This window comes from Phasianus colchicus, chromosome 20, assembly GCF_987193195.1.
Source record: "Phasianus colchicus chromosome 20, bPhaCol1.hap1.1, whole genome shotgun sequence".
Classification (NCBI taxonomy): Eukaryota; Metazoa; Chordata; class Aves; order Galliformes; family Phasianidae; genus Phasianus; species Phasianus colchicus.
Window position 1 is genome coordinate 10,054,325 of NC_143455.1, and position 20,905 is coordinate 10,075,229.

General features: G+C 38.9%; 1 protein-coding gene and 1 long non-coding RNA gene across 2 annotated transcripts in view; one reads left to right on the forward strand and one right to left on the reverse strand.

Annotated features, from left to right (window-relative positions):
• Nucleotides 1–20,905, forward strand: part of CA10 (carbonic anhydrase 10 (inactive)) — a 157,654-nt gene that overhangs the window by 33,323 nt on the left and 103,426 nt on the right. Inside the window, exon 3 of the mRNA XM_031598711.2 lies at nucleotides 945–1,019. Coding sequence (XP_031454571.1) covers nucleotides 945–1,019 — 75 coding nt within the window. The remainder of the gene's footprint in view (nucleotides 1–944; nucleotides 1,020–20,905) is intronic.
• The window catches only part of LOC149915381 (uncharacterized), a 177,155-nt gene that overhangs the window by 24,497 nt on the left and 131,753 nt on the right, over nucleotides 1–20,905 (reverse strand). The gene's annotated exons all lie outside the window — the stretch shown is intronic.

Consider the following 20,905-nt stretch of genomic DNA (forward strand, 5'->3'; position numbering starts at 1 on the left):
GACATTTGCTTATTGGCTCTGACCTGCACATCTCTCACTGTATGTCTGCATGCCCTTTGAAACAATTATCTTGCATGTTTCTCTGTTAACATTTTAAATTTTAAACATTATAATAGGCTCCAGTGCCTATTTCCTTCAGGATGAAGGGAAGTAATGTCTTTATAAATCAAGTCCTTTCTACTCTTGGCTTGTCAGAAAGTTTAGAGAAGTTATTTAAGTAACAGTCTCAATATCCACAGCTTAGATTTTTATCCATATGGCTGTCATAATATTGGTCACAAAACCTCTCTTTGGTTCACTGCACTGTGCTGTAGAGTCACACATCAGCCACAGGTAACACCAGGATGGCTGTGGTGGGGGATAACTTAAAGGCTTTCTGCAACACTGCACCTCATCTCCCTGCCTGAGCATTATGGTACAGACCACCACTTGTGCAGCAAGGAGTTACGTAGGCCTGTTCTCTTTCTGGAACTCAGAGCATGTTTTTGAAAGGAGAAACATACAGACACAGCTATGGCTTATGGCTCACTGTCATTTCTTCCTGTTCAGAATGAGATATTATTGGAGAACTTGGCAAAGGAGGGGGGAAAAAAGATTCAGTCCACAAACTCAGGCTCAGATGCTGACTACTGCGCATGAAGTTCACTCATTATCTGCAGTTTTGTCCTATAAAAAAAAGTTGACGCATGAATGATCAAAAGTGTTACAAAACCTCATTTTTTATCTGAATTCAAGTTCAGTGGTCACTTCTTCAGAAGTCACATTTTACTGCCTAAGAAACAGAGAGAAGGGGCTCCAAGATACAGGCACTTAATTGAACAGACATTGTTTGGGAACTTGCAGAATGACTCATATTGAAAATGATAACCTGCTTAGAGTTTCCAAAGTCCTTGTAATTATGTTTCCCATGCACTACCTTAATTTTATGGTTTGCTTATTTCTAGCTCAACAAAATTCACCAAAAATCCATGAGGGCTGGTGGGCATATAAGGAGGTGGTCCAGGGAAGCTTCGTTCCAGGTAAGTGCAGTGTAGAAATCCTGGCTTTCCTTAATTTTTTCAGTGGGATAAGTATAGTTGGGTTGAGGGGGAGGTATTCTTTGTTGTTTCTTAATACATTGCTAAGATGTGAAGTACACAAGGACTCAACAGCACATTACAGTGAAGGATAGAAAAGTTTATAAATATATCTCCATGGCTGTTTTCAAGGAAAGACAAATTGCTCTGAAGACATTCCTGTTTTCTCTCTGTAGAGCTAACACCTTTCCACCCTGCGAAGGTGTGCTCTACATACAGAAATGAGGCACAGAAGACAGAAAAGCAGTATTGTACTTAAATAACAGCACTTTCAGACAATCCTATCTCTACAGATTTAAGAAGAGTGTGTTATGAAAGCAATATGATTAAAACATGAAACTAACTTGCAAGTTCCACTGAGTTTTGTTTTGAAAATAAACACTGCAGGGAAAAGTGATGAAAGCCTAACCTGGCTTATATATATAAATGAGCATCACCAGCTGAATTTACCTGATAGGCAAAGTGAAATTCAAGCTAACAATAGTCTGAATGTATGGCTCATTGCTGACAGTGCTTCTCCAAAACACTCCTAGTATGAGTGCTAATGCTACATACTGCTTAAATAAGCTGTGGTCTCACTAGGCCTTAGCTTGCTCTTTTTATGCGTCTCTAACATTTCAGGATCCAAACTGCCTGAGATCTGAGTAGTTTGTAGAGCTCTCATTTTGTTTTTGACCTGCATTTGATACCTGATTTTTGTGCTGTCTCTATTTTTTTCTTCATTAATAACAGAATGACTTTGTTGGGCCTTCCCTTCAACTAATTCTCTGAATTCTGCACGAATTTGTTTTCAAGCATTTCATAAAATCAAACCATGCTTCAATACATCCCTGTCTCTGTTTATTCTTGGACGTATTTTATAAACATTAAATCCCTTTCCAATCACATTACTTTCAGCTGCGCACAGGATTTTTCCCAGGCTCTTGGCTTCACAGTACTCATCTCCCAGCAGCTAGCAGTCACTGATGTGTATCTCACAGGTAGCAGAGAGAGGCAGAGATGAGGTACAAGACTCCTGACACTGTCTTCTCAGCTCCCCTTCTTGCAGTGCTCAGCAGGGTAATGGGAACCATCAGCCATTCTCACTGGAGTACCTGTGGTTCAGGCCTTTCTAGTGCTGAGCCTTACTTGTGGGAGGGTGCAGAGCTGCCCAGTGCAGGAAGGCAGGAGCATCATCGGCTGCCTGCATCTCTGTACATGCCAGGGATCTTTTCCATCTCACACCTGTTCCTAAAAGCAAAGGACTGATGTTGCAATTTATATCATGTGTGCACACAAACCTGAAAGCGCTTTAAAATATTAATTCAATGTAAATTAGGACCTGAAATAAACTTCAGGGAACATCCAAGGGTGAAGAATGGGTACTTTTCTTCAAGCTTGGGGATTTGCATAGTAATCAATCTGTGTTACATGCTTTCTCTACACAGAATTTGACTGTGGGATATTAAGTCATTTGTGATGGGTAAAAATATATGTTTGTGTCTCTTGTTTGGCTGAGCTTTGCTTTGAATATGTTGTATAAGCATTTTCAGGGTGACAAAGGCAATTACAGTTCAAACTGTACCATTTCTTGGACTTCAGATACGTGCTCATAACCTTTGGTATTCTCGTGTCTGGTAGTATTGATTCTCTTGATCATAATCTTGTTCTGTTTATTATATCACAAAAGTGGTCTTTGTTGCACACAAAATATAAAGGTGATTAAAGCTAATTTGCAGTCATGGAAGTCAGTTACCACGATGTAAATTTGTGGAGCATATGTTAATAGGAGAGCACAAATGTTTCTCGCCCTGGGGGGAAGACAGTACTTCCATGACCCTTACTGAGTTACACCAAGTCTGAAGTCACTTCACATGGTGCTACTGATAATCCTACCTACAAGGAAGTCCATCTCTACCAAACAACAAATGAACTTCAGTGAAGCAGATAATTTTCTTCTTCCTTATCATAAGAAACTGTAGAACAACTTTCACACCAGAGAAAGTTCTAAAGCCACAATGGTTCATTACTGGCCACAGATGACCAAATTAAAGTCTACCCACTTATTTGTGATTCCGTGATGAGAAATCTCTTCTTAGTTTGTATTGTAACCCATTTTACTATAAAAGGAAAAAGACTGCTGGAGATTAATGCTGCTCATGCCTTTTGCTAGGATGATGTTGATGGGATTATGCCCTAACATAGGCCAGCTGGCAAAGCTACACAGACTCCAAAGGAACATAGGGGCAGTATTGTGAAGCACTGAGGAACTCCCTCCAAGGAGAAAATACTTCAATTTGGAAGTGATATAAGGAAAAAGCAGCCTGAAATAAGTGACAATTGTGGTCATGAGTGCCAAGGCCTGATTTTAAACTTCCTGCTTTATTCATGTGCTTTTGTAAAAGCCAATGCAGGCAGGGCAAGCGTCCCCAGCTTTTCCTGTGTGACCTTTAAGATTTGTGTTTTTTTTTTTTAAATGCACGTGTCCAAAACTAACCTTTGATGGATATGTCACTGTAAGAACCATGAAGCATTTGTTCAGGCCTGTAATGGAGATATTAAAATTAACATCCATCTACATCTAAAAAGCTCCTGTACTAAGCCATCCTTCAATTACATACGAGTATTTCACACACGGAGGCCAGTAATCACTTGGTTTAGCTGCCTACATAATACAAAACAAACCTACTGATTGCTGCTTCTGAATTGCTTGCTTCTATACTAACTACAGCATTTCTTCTTGTCTTATTTTGGAATTTAAGGAGGCTGTAGCCTCACTCACTGCCTGGTGCATTTGGCTTGTCAGTGAAAACAGGGGTGCTGTCTGAGCTACCTCTTCACTCTTCAAAATCATTCAGCCTAACACCAACTCTGAAAAATTAGCCAGCTGTTCCAGTAAATAATCATATACAATGGTAGCTCTTCTTTTAGAAAGCAATATATTGACATAATTCACTTCTGCAGGGTGATAAAGCATACATTCTGGAAATCATTCATTTATTGATTGGAACTTAAGTTAGTATGTGTAGTATATAGCTTTAGTGGTCATTAAAGATAGCTAGAAGGAAATACACTTTAATAGGGTTTTTTTCCCCACTTTTTCTGGAGGTTCTACAGAAACTGTTCACAAGTCATGCAGAAGGAAACTAATCAGTGTTTTACTTTTTTTGTTCTTGTTTCACTGCTGTTGTCAGTAACTGACCCTTACAAGGACATGCCAATAAAAGTGGTATCATTAAGTAGGAATACACTTTTAGGTTGTTTTTTTTTTTTTTTAAAGCTTTTTAAAGCTAAGCTATATCTAAATTCTGCAGTGACTTTCCAATCTACACAGGAAATCTTCTTCTAATTGGTTCCTCATTTCAAACTTTGAATTACCTAGAAAGCTCCCTAGAAGCCTCTCCCAAATGAATAATGATGGTCAGCCTCAAACCAGGACTTAAATCTGCCACTGCAGCTTTTGGAGTGGTCTTTTGTCCAGAAATGCAGAGTGACAAGCAATGAGAGGATTTTAGAAACTCCCTTTCTAAAAGGGAGGGGGAAAAGGAGGAAAGAAATGGAGAAAAGGGAATAAAAACAGGATGTGTGTTAGTGGCATTACGTTGTTCAAACTGCATTACATAAGCAGTGATAGACTATTGAATTCCCACTCTTATATGTGACCCATGGATTTTTAATGTTCCAGTGGTGGGTAACCTAATCAAGCAGAAACAAAGAGTACCAACTGCCTGCATGTGTTCTGTGCTTCGTGGTAACAGGTAGAATATTTCTTTATCAGAAGGAAATCACTCCAGCTTTTTGTCACTTCCTCCATTATTTCTGCTTAGCAGTAAGAAAAGATTATAGCAAAACTTTGAGTCTATGCAGAGGGAGATGTGCAGGACCTCAGGACATTACATATACAGCTCTCCAGGGCACCTGTGTGAATTGGCCACAAAGGACTCTGAAAATCTGTTACCAGCATTACCTTACCAAACTTACAGTTGGACCACAGTTCTTTGCTGAAGCTGTCTCAGACCTTTCCTATCAGGAACCTAAGTACCTTTCTTGGCTGATTTGTGTGTTCCCTCCCACCCCTCCTAGTTTGCAGCTAACATCCACAGAGCAAAAACTGTATGTAACAAGCATCTCAGACTTTGCTTTATTGTACTGACAAAACACCAAATGATTGAGTTTATCTCCTGTCTATTTCTAGCTACAGACAGGTACTGCAAAGGTCAAGACTTCCCTTTAGAACCTATACTGGACTGAATAGCATGATGCATCCTGCTGTGTTACCAGCTGCCTTGGAACTCTCCTGCTCCTCCTCCTAAGACACAAGCAATATCCTCCCATCTGCTAGTATGAAGAGCAGGCCTTCAAGGCAGCACTTTGCAGATCCCCGTCAGTTACTGCTCCTCACACTTCACTGTTAGATCAGATGTCTGAATGTGGGGAGAAGTCATTCCAGTTCTTCTTGATGAAATTGATTTACTGTACAGTAACACTATTATGGGTTGTAAGCAGAAGGAACAGTTAGGTAACACTAACATTTATGGCAGCTGTAGATGGTAAGGACTACCACAGTTTGCATGGATGGCTTCTAGTTGTAAGGACATTGAAGAGATGGTGGTTGCAATTTATACCCTCAAACAGGAGAACAAGGAAAAGTACTCAAAACATCTGCTAATTCACAATGACATTCCATGTGCACTACAGAATCCTGAAGAACTAAAATTACTGTCAGTTAAGTAACTGCTTTCCTGCGGACTTAATATTAAAAAAAAGCAAAAAAAACATTATGCCAGCCCACTCTGATATTTTTGGAAATGAAAAACCTGCAAAGCATCCCATTGTCTTTTAAGGTTTCATCATTCCAAGATAAGCACATCTTCCTAAAGATGTTTAATTTTGTTGTTTCTGTTTTTACTTTTTGAAATAGGATCATTGCTGTGCAATCAGAGTTCTGAGGGTTTGCTCTAAACAATGGCTAATACTAGGGAGCTTTTTTCCTTAGGTTCTTCACTGTGACCTAAATGCAAAGTGGGGAATTCTAAGTATAGATACTGGTATATACAGGATAAAGTTTATTCTGTTCTTGACACGCTGCTAAATATAAAGGCAGTTGAAACAGTGGTGCTAAGACATAACTGAAAGCTTATAAAACCTTTATTCTGAAGGACTGTTGAGAACAATTTTAAGCACTGAACAGCAATGCTTCTGCACACTGGTGCCAGCGAGTTATGTGCTGGGGTATTCAAGTAGTTTATCTCATCTTAGGCCTTGACAGGCTGCTCTTCATACAATATCAGCAGCTCATGTCACCCTTTGGCAATAGGGATTTTAGTGATATCCATGTGCTAAAGGAGGCACAAATAAATCTAATGGAGGAATCAGTGGCCGCTCAGTCTCAGAGATCCAAAGTACTTCACAGTTCTCTAAGCTAATAATCCACAGTTTCTCAGAGGAGAAAGAAGTCACTGAGAATACCAAGGAACAGTATGCTTCTATGTTAATAGTGTTCTTCTGTAGTGGAATGCAATTGGATTTAGTCATGGAAGGGACGCAGTGGTTCAGCTTTTGTTTGCTTATAAGAAAAAAATTGTAAAATGGTACAGTGAAATTGAACTGGAATCAAATTTTACCACTGAAATAGAATTAATGAGTGCTTTACTTCCTCCTGTCATTATGCTACTTCCAAAAACTCTTATAAAGCGCTTTGATGAAGAGAAGTATATTTTAAGTTACTGTTCATAATTAACAGGAATACAATTCTTACTTTTGTGAGATTATTCACTGGGTTATTATAACATCTTCAGGAAGATTACTCCCAGCTGCTACAACGGTGATGAACCCGGCATCACTGCGGAGTTCAAGTTAATACAGCAATTCACACATCTTACTGGTACAGTTTAGTGTTATGTAGGTAGGATTTGCCAAGTCATATGGAATAAAATACAGTAATTGCAGACACACCCTGATCTGTAACTAAAATAAGCTTTTGTGAAAACTGATCACACTATTGCATTGCATGTAACAGGTGTGCTACAACAGACAACGTTGTCAGTGAAAGATTAATTGTTACTTGTAAGGAGTTCCCTGTGAAATCCAGTCCCTTGCCTAAAGGAGAATTAGGTCAAAAAGAAAAGAAGTGACACCATTACCTAAAGCTAGATCTATCACACGGTATGGAAATACTTCATCTTTACAGATTGTTATGATTTAATTTGTAAATATGGAATCAGAGATCTGTAATATAGAATTTACTCAGCTTGCAAGAGTTTTATTTCCAGAAATACTATGTGCATGTATGTGTTGAATTACTTGGGCTCTTCAATTATGGGATTGCTATTGACTTGATAATCTAAAACTCATTTGTACTCAGTGAAAACATCCTCCTCATGTAACACCTCTCTAAAAAGATCAGTTGTGAACTCACTGAACCATGCATCCCCTGAACATCCTCTGGAGCAAAATCCATCCTCCATAATTTGCTGTGTCTGCTTGACTAAGAATATGGGGACTCATTATTTGGAGAAACTTTACTGCTGTTGCTTACACATATTGAAATACAGCTATTACATAGCATCATGTCACCATTTTATTTCTGGGCACATGCTATTTGCAGTCACCAAGACATTTACTATCTCTTACAAATAAATTCACACTAAAACAAAGTCACCTTCTTAATGCATTTCCAGCTACCTGAGGACCCTCTTTAGAGCTCTAAATCACATTAGAATTAACAACTTTGGCCAAAATAGGAAGCTTTCTGAATGTTATTGATCAGGTGGTTTTGTTTTCTTTTCTTTCCTACTAGTGAAAATATCACTTAGAATTATTCCTTCTTCCTTTCTGAATAGCATGTGGTTTTATATTAGAACACTTCTTCATTTTGTATTTCTAAAATGTATGAAAACGCATTAGTGCTTCCAGACCAAGCAGTCACCAACTTTATAGTCAGGACATAAACCCTGAAAATAACAGCATAACATCATAATGGGAAACCTGACAGGTCGTTAACTACAGCTGTGCAAATGGCATTGCTATAACTCACAAGTGCCCATAGACAACGTTACAGCCTTTCAGTAAACATGAAATATGTAGCAGAAAATAACCAGGTCACACAGGAAGCCATTCACTTGACACCTGAGAGCAGCACTGGTAAGTAGTGCCCCCCAAAACAAGGGGGCAACATGATGCAAAACACAACAACAAGAGCAGAGTAGCAAAGTCCTAGGCAACAACAAGCAAGGATTTGTTCAAATGCAACAGCCATGAGCACAGAAATAAAGAAAAGAGGGAAGCTACTTACCTTCAGAAGGCCCCGGGTACCAAGGATCTCCAGCAAGATCCCCCTAGCCACCACTGCCAGACCTTAAATGAGGTCTGGGAGGGGGTGGATCCTGGCTCCATTCCTTCCAGTCAATCAGGTTAATTGGATACACCTGAGCTCCCCTGGGTTGGCCCTGCCTTCCCACCAGGTGCTCCATCACTGCTCTAAGCCGTGACTTGGCATTTCCACTACACCAGGGTAATTTTTTTAAGGATCATTTAATAACCTTCCTCTTTTTTGTATCTCTTTAATAATCAGGAGTTTCACTTATGGGGACTTCAGTGGATGCTGAAGATCTTCACACTGAGAAATCATTTTACAAATATTAAGTGAGATGTAAAGAAAGATAGAAAAACTGAGTTCAAGGTAATATTAGGCAGACTTGGGGAGAATTAACCAGCCAGATAGATGCCTGTGTCATCAGACTAGTCTGCCTAACCACTGCATTGCTGGTTTTTGCTGTTCACTATTGCACGTTAGGTTATTAGCCAAGAGTGAGTTCTGTTTCCATTTAGATTTTCCTATCCAGCAGTCAGTCATCCTCAGACAGCTCTTCTTCTCGCTCCTAAATTAGGCTTTCTTAAAATAAAGACAAAATAAATGCCTGAAGTTTAATAGGATTTGGCTGAAATGCTTGCATTGCATGGCCTCAGCACGCTCTATTATTCAGATACTGTCATCCTCAGAATTACCTGGCACTTTAACGTGCATTTTAAATTGGCTAACAAGAATATAAATTAAAGTAATGGAGAAGCTAGTCTCTCAAGATTTTATTGCTCATTGTAATTTTAGTTTATGGACATATTGCTTTGTGGCTGGACTTGGGCCTTTTTGACTCCAGAGTATATGGTAAGAAGATGGTGCCTCACTTCAGAGCCTGGTGAAATGAATGAAATCAAGTCCTTCCACTTGACGCCAACAGGCTGTGGCTCAGGGCCATAGTTACATCATTCTGTCAATTGTCTGGATATAACTTCCCAGTTAAGTGTGCCATTCAGTGCAGTTTCATTTTTAGGAAAGACTTTTAAACACTGCATCCCAACCTGTTTTACATTTTTCATGAAATTCCTATGGCTAGTTCTAAATAAAATAATAGTTATAAGGCTAAAAAGAAAAACGAAGATGACGTATTTGCTGAGATGTGAAATTAAATGTGATTTGCAAGCAGAGATAAGATTCTCTTCCTATACTTCTCAGTCAGTGTAATCACAGTATTGGAATTCTGCAAAGGACCAAAGGAAAAGTAGTGATTAAAGTGGCAAAATTGAATTGAAATAAATGAATCTTTTCTCCTGTATTAATGACTCTCAGGTTTCTGTCTGCCCTCCATTGCTTCTCCTTTGTTGCTGATTTTGAAGCTACTCTCCCTATAGTCTTCTTTGAATTAACAGTACATTCAAGAAGGCACAATTGTATAGTTAAGTGTGAGTACAGACATACAAATAATATTTGTTGAAGATAATGGAAATTTTCCAAGTTTTTTACATCAAATCATGAGTATTTATGGTTATTTGAATAATCAAGTGTAATAAGCACTAAACATTTGTGAGGGTTTTGAGTCAAATCTCTAAATCAGCACTAGATTGCAAAGAAGATGATGAGGCAGCTCCAGAACATGAATATTTTAAAATACTGAAATATTACTCAGTTTCATAAACAACACTTCTTGTGTTAGAAAGTCCCGTTTAAAGCAGGGTAACTTTGTCTCACCATTTTCCCTTTCAGAACTGGTTTAGCAGCCTAAGTCCCAGCGGCTTTTTAAGATTGATGGCCAGAACTAGAAACTCTGTTTATTGATTTAAAATGAGAACAACTGGACAAGCAAAAGGAGCTAAGTGATTAAAATACACTCTCTCAAAAGTTCTGAGAATTAGGAGTCCAGCTTGTTTAGGCAATGCAATAGGAAGATCCAGTAGGCACCTACTGTATCAGTACAGTACAGTCAGCCTGAAAATGGTTGTAGTTCTGTCTGTGAAGTTCCACAGTGTGTGCATCATCTTCAGTTCAGAACTTTAGTCCCCACAAGAGTGTTCTCTATTTATTCTTTTAGGGGTGGGATGGGGTAAATAAGTATGAGATAAGCTCCTGTCCTCAAAACTACCGCATATTAAATGGAAATCTAGAGGAAATGAAACAACAAGAAAGTGAAATGACTGCTATGTAGCAGTAAAGACAAATGAAATGGTTTCAAGTGAAAAGTGTGCTTGTTTCTTGCCTCCTTCTGGGAAGATTTCTGGTAAACTGGTTTGAATGCATCCTTCAGGGAAGCTGTTACTGAGATACTGACATCTAATTTTCAGTTTCCTGCTTGACCTTGTTCTGCAACATGAGCTTGCATTGGTTGTGAGGCATAATGTACATAAAGACACTGTCCACCATTTTATAGATACTACCATTGCTGGGCCATATATTTACAGTGAGAATTTTGTGGAGCAGGCTGATTGTAACTGGAGAAGTGGGGATTCTTAGTTGCAGGGTCTTAAAATACAAAGCTGTTGAAATAATGTTAGCTGACTAATAAGGAGATACATTCAAAACCATTTAACAGATATATTTTTGCTTACCAGTCACATTTCCCGAACTACAGAATGTTACTCTCTGCGTTAGATTTACCTTTGTAGAGAAACAGTGCACTAAATCTTGGAATACAATCAGGCTGCAAACAATGAGTCTGAGGGATAAGAAGGGTGGTGGGTTGTTCTTTGTGTTCCTGGCACTTCTGTAGCAAGAATAGTTTTGAAAAGCTCTGCTGTTTGCTGTCCCTACATAGAGACTAGAAATGAATGTTTTAATCATACATTTTTGTACTGAAGGCAAGAGGAGTGGAACGAGAACTGCCCTTCTGTGTGCTGGTAATGGGAAGCTCCACTCCCCTCCAAATTGCCTGCTCCACGGCTCAATACGTTTGCTTTTATACCCAGCTTACTGCCAGAAACAGCACAGGAAGCAGTCTAGCCCAGCATACATTCTTGTGTGATTATAAAGACTTTTTACTGATGTGACTTCAAACTGTCTTGAACAGCACAGAGGTCCTCTGTACTGCAGTGTTAAGCATGCAGACACATTCATGTTTTAGAGGTGCACTTTCCTTTTACACATAAGTGTAACACACAGAACCAGCTCCAGGTGTCCTTTCTAGATGAATCTCTCAGACTGATGTTTTCACCACTGCTTCACTTCCTGGTAGGTATTTCCAGTGACCCCAAGATAACACTAAGCATCAGCTCCAAATGGCTATAGAAAATCTCACAGTGCCGCTTGATTTTATGCTCTCTCCCTGACATATGATATCCTATGCATATATATATGTATTTCGTCCTCGAGTCTGACTTCACTGCAAAGCTTAGCAGAAACAATCAGACGTCAGTCTGACCTGGCTATGAGCTCAGGCAGACTTTCTCAGTGCCCCTCAGTGCCCACTGCTTCAGCAGCAGCATTCAGCCACCTGGTGCAGCTCACCAACCTACCTGGTCCAGTGAATAAGCACAAGTAACTACGTTTAGGTATTGCATTAATAAGTGATGGGATTCTGCTTCTGCTATTTTCTTCATCTAAAACAGCCAGAACCTTCAAAAACACCCAGCTACTGCCTAGGACAAACCAAACTACCAAGGAACAGAGGAGAAGGTCACAATATTAGATTTCTCTAACCTCTTACCATCTGAATTTAATTGTTCTATTCATGCTGGTATTAGGTGTCTGGCTTTTTTCAAGTTCCACCTCAGGACTGCCTGCTCTGCTCTATGGCTCTGCAGTCGGGCTGCATGCAGACATACATGTGCTCGGGTGTTTGATATGTGAAACATTGTCTGTAGCATTTTTTATGTAGGACCTACATCTGTGTAACAATAGGATAACGCATCTGTGTTAGAAATTAATCTAGTATTTGAAAAACAGCAGATGTAAATTATGTGATAAGATACGATGGGGCTTAATTTATGTGTGGAGATGAATAAATTGCTCCTTGAATATTAAGTGGTGTTTCTGCGTGAAAATGCACAAATAAATTATCATGGTTTTATTATTTTTTAAACTGAAACAACCACTGAGATGCACGGCTGTTTTTCCAGCACTGACTTGTCAGTAACATCACCTTACTTATGCCTTAAAAGAAATAATAATACATTTTTTAAAACATTACATTTTGAAGAGAATATTTTCCTGAAAGGATTTGGGCTTTTAACAATTTGTTTTTGAGAAAAAAGCCGCAGGAAAATAGGATGATATGATAATGTGTTGTGTTTAATTCTACATTAACATCAGCCGAACAGTAATTGGCACAAGTCTATTTTCTTCTTCTTCTCAGATGAAAAAAGAGAGGTGATCTTGGAAACTTCTGATGCCCATCCAGCGCTTTTAGCCCACTTGATTTTCATTATTACCAAAGAATTCTTAGTGCACATTTATTTTCTCCCTGCAGTTGCATTGCTCTCAGGTACTAGGCTGTGTGATGCACAACATAGTTACCTCCATGCACCTTTGGAACACATTATTTCGAAATGCCTTGCTCACACCATTGCCATCAGTGTACGTAGGTGAGCCTTCACAGCTTCCCGATGGCTGCAGCTCATCACCCACCGCTGCGGTGTGTTAACAGCCCCTCTCTGGTCTTCAGAGATGTTCAGCAAGTGTCAAACACACAAATGAGCAAGTTCAAAAATGAGTTCAAAATAAATATTTTCTTTTGGGTGGAGATGCTTCGGGAAAGAAGCACATTTTATTTGTAATCAATCTATAATCCTCTTGAAAATAGAAAATAGAATGGGAGCTATTTACCAGCCTTGCTCATACTTTTCATCCACATGAAAACAGAAGTTTTTCCTCCTCCATTTAACCATTCAACAGGCATTTTTCCTCCTCCGTTTTTATTTCTATACCTCATATTTGCCATTAATTTGGTTGTGGCAGAATCCAGAATCCAACATCTGTTACACCAGGGAAAATCTGATGTAAAAATTGAGAAGAGTTTCACGAACTCTAAATTTGGAACAAGAAATACCTACAGAACATGGTGAACTCTGTAGGTAATTGATTTCCTGTTGAAGCTGATCCGTAGAAGCTCAAGCATCTCCAGAAGGTCACTCCCACCTCCAGAAAACATACACAACAACTTATTTTTAGACTTCTGTAGAAATGCCTTGCCCACACATTAGATTGGACATATGTTCTTGGATTTAGCTGCCAGTTTTGTTAAATTCTGGGCTTACTGTTTTTACTAAATAAATTTCCCATCTATTTCAGTCCAAGCAAAAACTAATTTTGCATAGAACTATTGCTCATAGAGCCAGCATCCAGAGCTAAGTCTGCTGCTGACATTGTTATCCTTCACTGGGAGCTGTAACTTCAGTTACAGCAGCTAGAAAGAATTTTGGATTAAGTGCGTGCTGACTGGCATTGCTAAATCACAGTGAAAATGGTACCTCTGACTGCTGTCATCTCCTGCACAATATGGACATGCTGCTCCTGTAACCAAAATGTCCTGTCCTCCCTTTTCTGATTTGTCCTATTAGCTGTCCATCGTGTCTGCTCTAAACACCGCAATAGTGATTAGTTTATACACGTGGGATACGAATACCCAAATTCCTCTAATCTTGTATCGAATGAATTAGTTAACAGAAGTCAATTCAGTACTGACCTCTTTCAACGTCTCTCTCTGGAAATCTTGTCAATCACCAAGTCCCAGACAAGATAGCCTTTAAATATTAAATTGTACTTCATCTTTGATCACTTTCATGATCTCTTCTTCCTAATTTATCTTCAGTTTTAAAAAGCATTCCTTACATTCATCACTGTCATCTTCCTCTTAGAAATCTCTCATTCAGTATTTCCGTGCAACACAAAACACTTGCATTCATCCTCTTAATTCCTTAGGCCCTTATTTAAGCATCACCAAGGGAATTTTCTGTTGTTTAAAACATAAAGAGCAATTTTACTTCAACTGAAAGAATTTTTTACCCAACTGCTTTCAATGATAGAATGTTACAATTTCATCCTTGACTTCTGAGCCAGACTCACAAACTGACAGCAATTGACTTTCATTTCGCTGAAAGCTTTTCACATATGTCCAGGAATAGGACCTCCATCATCTGAGAGCTTGGTCTTAGAATATTCCAAGGCTGATCATGAAAAGGGTTACATCTCTTCTGCTTTGAAAATAAGATCTTTCTTCATCAGACCTCCAACATTGCATATCGTAAGGTGCTTATCTGTCATGAGGAGCTGTGACCTTCTAAGCTTTGCTTAGAAGTATTGCTTTCCATATCCTTCAATGTATGTGTACTGAACATCATTTCAGTATTTCAGCAACTCATAGCATCTCTTTGCAAAGGATGAAAGAGAACACTGAGATTTGGCTTTCTGACAATACAGTCCAAAGTAACTCCTGTCTCCTGACAACACTGAAGCTTTTCTTGTAGTTTAGAAACCATTGCCACTCTCCTAATTAGGTTTCACCATGTTGTCTTTGAACAGCTTAATAGCAGAGATCTCTTTCAGGTGTATTTTCTTTGAGATTAATTGTAAACGTCTGCCAACTTGTGAAGATAGTAATTCTTGTAGTTGTTCAGCAGAGCTCCTGAGAGGATGTCAGTTTATTTTCTGAGCCCCTGCTCTGCATTTCCTTCTGATTCCATGTGTGAATTTTTCCTTCCTCTCCATCAATGTGTCCCTGGTTCCATATTGCAATACTTCAGAATGATGTAAAGAGGTTAAATTAACAGCATAGTAAAACTAACACTCAGCATTGTATTTCACTCACAAAATGGCATCAAAAGTATGTGGTTTTACAATTTGTAGAATCCTTTTTCTGTTGTCAATGAGAAAAAATGACTTGAAAAGTTAAAGCTTTTCTGTGAGGGAATAAAAGTTCTGCTGTATGACACCAAGACTTTGAAAGAACTATTATAGATTCGCACACCTGCACAAGTAGAATATGATAGGAAAAAAATGATTAAAACTCATAAGCAACCTGAGCAGATGGTTAAAAAAATAAAAGAGGATTGCTGAGAAAAGGTCCCTGTGACATTCAGTGTTAGAGACAACAGTGGCTCTTAATAAAGCAGAGTTAATTCTATAGCAAGGAGTGAAATATTATTTAATCAGCAGTACTTCATACATAATTCAATTAACTGCCTTCACTCATCAGTATTAATGAGAGCTGGAGCTTGGATTAATGTGCTCGAGCTTCATAACAGCACTCCCAGTCTACTTAAATGCTGCCAAAACTTAATAAAGCACTGCCAATCAAATTACAGTATCTGAGCTCAGTGCATCAATGGACTGATATTACAAATCATCCTATGCTCACATCATTGTTTGCTAATTCCTTATTTATGCTGATCTCTGCACTAAACAGTTTAATTAGTGTACAGTGTTAGAACACGTTAGATTTCTTACTGTTTTCTTGATGAGGTTCTTAGGATCATCCATGTTTTTGAGCAATAATATAAATGATGTATGCATGTGCTTTCAGTGCATAATTTTTCAATATTAACTTTAATCTGAGGGATAGGCTGCCATAAAGGGATTTCTGTTAGTCACAGAAATGAAGGCGCTAATTAATTTCTGCTTTTGTTCCAAAGAACGTCGCTGCTGCAGTCGGCGCTTTTCTAGACATAGCAAAGGTCTCCTCCTCAGTTACAGCAAACCTGACCCTGACTGTGCCACTCACTGCTAGCACTCCTTGTGCCACCTCTCATTCCAGGAAGAAGGAGGGGACAATGAAGGCTTCCCCTCGGCCACTGACAAATTTGATTCTCAGCTGAGCAAAAAGTGCTTGGGGAATTTATCATATTCAGTGCAACCTGTGGCCAACCTCATCTAGGAAACTTCTGTACAGCAAAGCCCGGCCTTGCAGAACTGCTGAATGTGGAGGCAGCCAGATGCTGCTCATTCCACCTTTTACTGTACTGAAATAAATTTCTACTGCTCCTCAGAATCCTTGGCCATGTTTCAGAGAGGTGAATTAAGGCTGGACCGTGGTACCCAAAAGGAGACAGAATTACTGAAAAATTCTTTGAAATGTAACCTCTGGAAGCATTACAAACTATCAGGAGAATCAGAATAAGATAAATGACATTATCAAAAAATATAGGAAGGCATGCATTTTTTATATTTCTTTTTAATCTCAATAGAAAGAAAGAAATGAAGATGTCAGTGGAATACATTATTGTACACAACAGGGGCCTGCCTGATTGCACGAGGAGCTCACACCACAGGTTTGAGGGAGAGTTGGTTTAAAAGCAATTTGGAACTGTAGATCATTGAGAAATACGTCTGGGGTGAGGAAGGCATGTGCAAGTCACACTTGGCTGCGTTTTGCCAGAATAGATGCTAACCTTTTACTTTGCCTTTTGAAAGTAATTCCTGTCATCTGGAGTATGTGAAATCCAAGTAAAGAACAGATGCCACAACCATTCCGTTCCTCAGCTCACCAGGTGAAACACCAGACAAGGCTGACGTGAAGAGGTGTAATTTCTTTGGGATCTGTAGGACTGATTTTGGCATCAGGTCTGCTGAGGACAAGGAAGGATTATAAAACACAGCGCAGTACATGAATGCAATGAAAATTCTGTCAGATGAATAGAAACCCCAGATCTCTCAAGTGCCACGTAAGGAGGAAAGGTATTGATGCCATATGGCTATCAAGTACTGCCAGCTGAGGATTTGGCAATTCACCTAAGTACATTAGATAGCTAATGCTAAGTTGGATATATTTTAAAAACAGAAAATTTTGGAGAACCAAGCCTTTACTTTTTAATAGTCAGAACAATTTCATTAATTTAACCAGAGCCTCAACCTTTTTCATAAAGTTACTGCTTTCTTTTTTCTCATGCTCTTGTCAGGAATTTTAACAGCACAAAATGGCCAAGTTGACAGCATTTCCTATTCCAGTGTCAGAACCCCCCCAAGGAGCAGATTTTCAAGTTTTCATGAAGTTTCAAGACACTTTTGGTGACATTCAAAGCAAAAGACTGACCAGAAAAAATATCAGCAGATGATACAGTGTTTGTTCAGAATTTGAGAACAGAATGAGAAGCGCTAATGCAAGCAGTATTTCAAAAATGGAAAGAGAAAACTTAATTTTGAAAAGACTGCAACAGGATGTTTTGGGTAGTGGTTATGTTTGACAGTGATGTAAATGCCGGCAGCAAATAGGGTTCTATTTAATTATGAATGATCTAGAAACACTCAATTTAAAACCTAAAGAATAAGTTGCTCAAGCAGTTCACTAGAAAATGGTGCTTGAAGTGAGGGGACATGCAGAAAGCCCTCATTGCCCCATGTATACTCTAAATTGTAATGTTGTCCAAAAAATAATTAAAAAAAAAAAGTAAAAATCAAAATACCAACAGCCTCTCAGTGGTAACAGACCCTCCTGTCAGCTTTTGTACCAGCAGGTTTTCTGCCCTCCACAGGACAGGCACGGACTCCATGCTGAGTGTCACTGCTGGCCGTAGCGCCCAGTCAGCTGTAAATTCACAGATCTCAAGGCCAGAAGATGCTGCTAGATAATGGGTATGGATTTTCTGTACATCATGACTGTGTCATCCACCTACCACCTGTACTGAACCTAATAATTTGTCTGAACAAAACACTACTCCATAAACTTTACTGCTGAGCAAACAGCGGTGTGCTGTTGGCAACACCGTACTTTGCTCTCCCTTTCAGCTCATCAAAAGATGACTCAATTACCATTTAAAAGTTTATGCTGCCTATGAAGTCAAGGACTGAAGTATTAGTAGTCAGCCTGTGTGTGTTTTGAAAAGAGTAAATGTATCTTAATGCGAAAAACTGACAGGTCTGTATGCAAGTATCACAGGATAAGCTGCAAACCAGTTGTACTGTTAATTTTAACTAGCATAATGCATACGGTAAATAACAAGCAGATGAATGTGACAGATTATGTTAGCATTTAAGAGAGAATGATCAGTCTGGTAATGAAAAAGACACTCCAAGAAGCCTAGCTAGTTTATGCTGAGATCCATAGATACTTCCTAGATACAAAATGGGGGAAGATTCCCCTTCCCCCCACACTTGGCATCACAACTTATTCTCCTGGAAAACTTCAGACAAGAGGTAGAATTGGGAGTTAGAAGCATGCATGTGAAGGTTTTGGGCATTTATCAGAGTTCGGATAGGACAGCTGAATTAAAAGATGTGTTTTAAGTATGAGAGCAGACAGCAGACATGCTATCTGCAGTCATCTGTCATCCATATAATGCACCCAAACTTGCCTGATAGGTGGCTTGTTATGATCAAATTGAGATCCTCCTCAGGCTATAAAAATAAGTGAAATATCTTAAAAGTAAACCACCTTGTCTATCTCAAATTAAGTTTTTCACAGACAGGCCGGAGAGTTGCAGGGATCACCCTAATCCTCATTAACGCTACTCAAAAGCACTTTGTGACAGTGATCTAATGGGAATTCAGACCTGACCTCTGAAACAGAAGTTGTCTTCCTCCTTGGGTGATTTTCTCATTGGCTGGGTGTCCATTTTCTTTGCAATAGCCAAGTGACTATACGGGGATCTCAGGGTCTAGGTTACAATATCTGGCTGCCCTTATCTGAGTGTGCATGAAATTTCCAGCAGAGAGTTTGAGGAACACCCTCCCCTCCATTAAGACAGACCACGATTTTACTGGGAAGTACAATTCATGGCTGATTTTTAGTAGTTAAGTAACGAAGGAATCACCTCTGACATATAAATAAGTCATTTCCAGGAAAAGCTGGAGTCCATCAAAATGTGGTGTTGGGTTTTTTGACTTTTGCTCTTTTGGATTCTGATCATCTGCTTAATGAGTAGTAGAGTGTTTTCAGACTTTTAAAATGCTATGAGGAAGGGTCACCTTGGGGGAAAAGAGATCTTAATGAAACCTCAGTGCACTGCAAAAACTGTGCTTCCTGATTTTTCCAAAGAACTGGAAGGTTTGTAATCATGGGGTAGCCCAGGCAGGTGAGGAGTGCTGTGGACTTGTACATTAGCCAGTCCATCTGAACTGCTTTATCCAGATGTTTCTTAAGAACTTTTGATTTAAAATGCATCACAAAGTTCTTCCACCAATGCTAGCAGCAGGAAATTTCAGATGATATCAGAGAAGAAATTTCCCAGAGGTTACAGTTTATGGAGTTTTCATCCTGCAAATTGCAGTGTATTTTTTGAAGGAAGAGAAACTGGAAATGAGCAAAAATATGTTCCTCACTCCCCTGCAAGAGTCTCCACAGCTTAAAATGCTGTGTCCACTTTGACTGTATAAGCTACATAGAAAAACAGAACCTGCACAAAACGTGCAACAAAATTGAAATTAAATGGGAATTGCAGACTGTAAAAGACATTAAACTTAAATTTCAAAAGAAGAGGATAATTTATTTAGTATCTTTTGGCAAGTGCTGTGTATTCAGAATGTATAGACAAGTCAGGGAAGCACTTAACTGCAAACACTGCCTGCATTTTAACAACAGCAAAAAAATAGCCAGACGAGAAAGCTGACTCCATTAACGATGGCTTTCCTGAAGCAAACGTGCTGAACGACTAATTGGAGTTTTTTGAAACATGCAGAAATGAAAGAAGGATGCTTGATAATCTAAAGCAGGGTGTTCTTCCACCAAAAAAACTAGGAGACAAGCATTTTAAATGTCCACAATTAAAACTTTTCTGCAAAGGGCCGATATTTTTAGCTACTACTTCTTTTTTGTTAGGAAATATTCACCACTCAAATCATTTCCTTTTGAAGCTGTTAAATTCTTCAAAAAGGAATAGTAAATGTTGTCACTGAAATCACACTGTGGTTTCAAACGTGATTATTACTCAAGAACCACAATCGTAGAAAATCAGTAGAGTAACAAGAGCTGGTGATGTATTGAAATATCTCTTGTCTAAATGCAAAAATAGCAAAAAGTAACTGCGTCTCAAGACTGGGGAGCAAATCATTGGGCTAAGTCCCAAGCAGTGATGTATGGAGACCATTTTCCTACAAAATTGGCCACAGTTAATGTTACAGAAAATAAATGAATGCTCCTCTTGTACATTAGGTAGTAGCCTAGTGATGAGTGTTCCAGGAATTGTCATTATATTGCTCTGCTGCTTTCCTTCAGAAGCATAATAGATATATCAGCTGCCCTTGCTGACAACAGCTAATAGTGCAGAACAAAGGAAAAGCATCACTATTGATGTAGGTGAAGCTTCCGATGACAATTACCAAGCTGTAAGACTCAGACTTTGCCCTTTTTCTCTTGCACCACAATTAAGCAGCCAAAGTTGTTCTGATTGGTTCAGTGAGAACTTTATGAAGACAGTGTTCCTAATGCCAGCCAAGAGAGTTTTTTATTTTATGTATTGCTATTACGATTCACATTCAACTTTCTATTTAGAAAAAATTTTGGAAACAAGAACTTTCCTCTCTTTTCCCTGTAACACATTCAGTCTTTCCTGCTGAAGCAAAAAGGCACACAGCCTAGGTTAAGCACAGTTACTGCAAGGAGCTTATGGCTGCTAAACCACCGTTGCTCCTCTGCTAAGATGAATGCAAATCAATT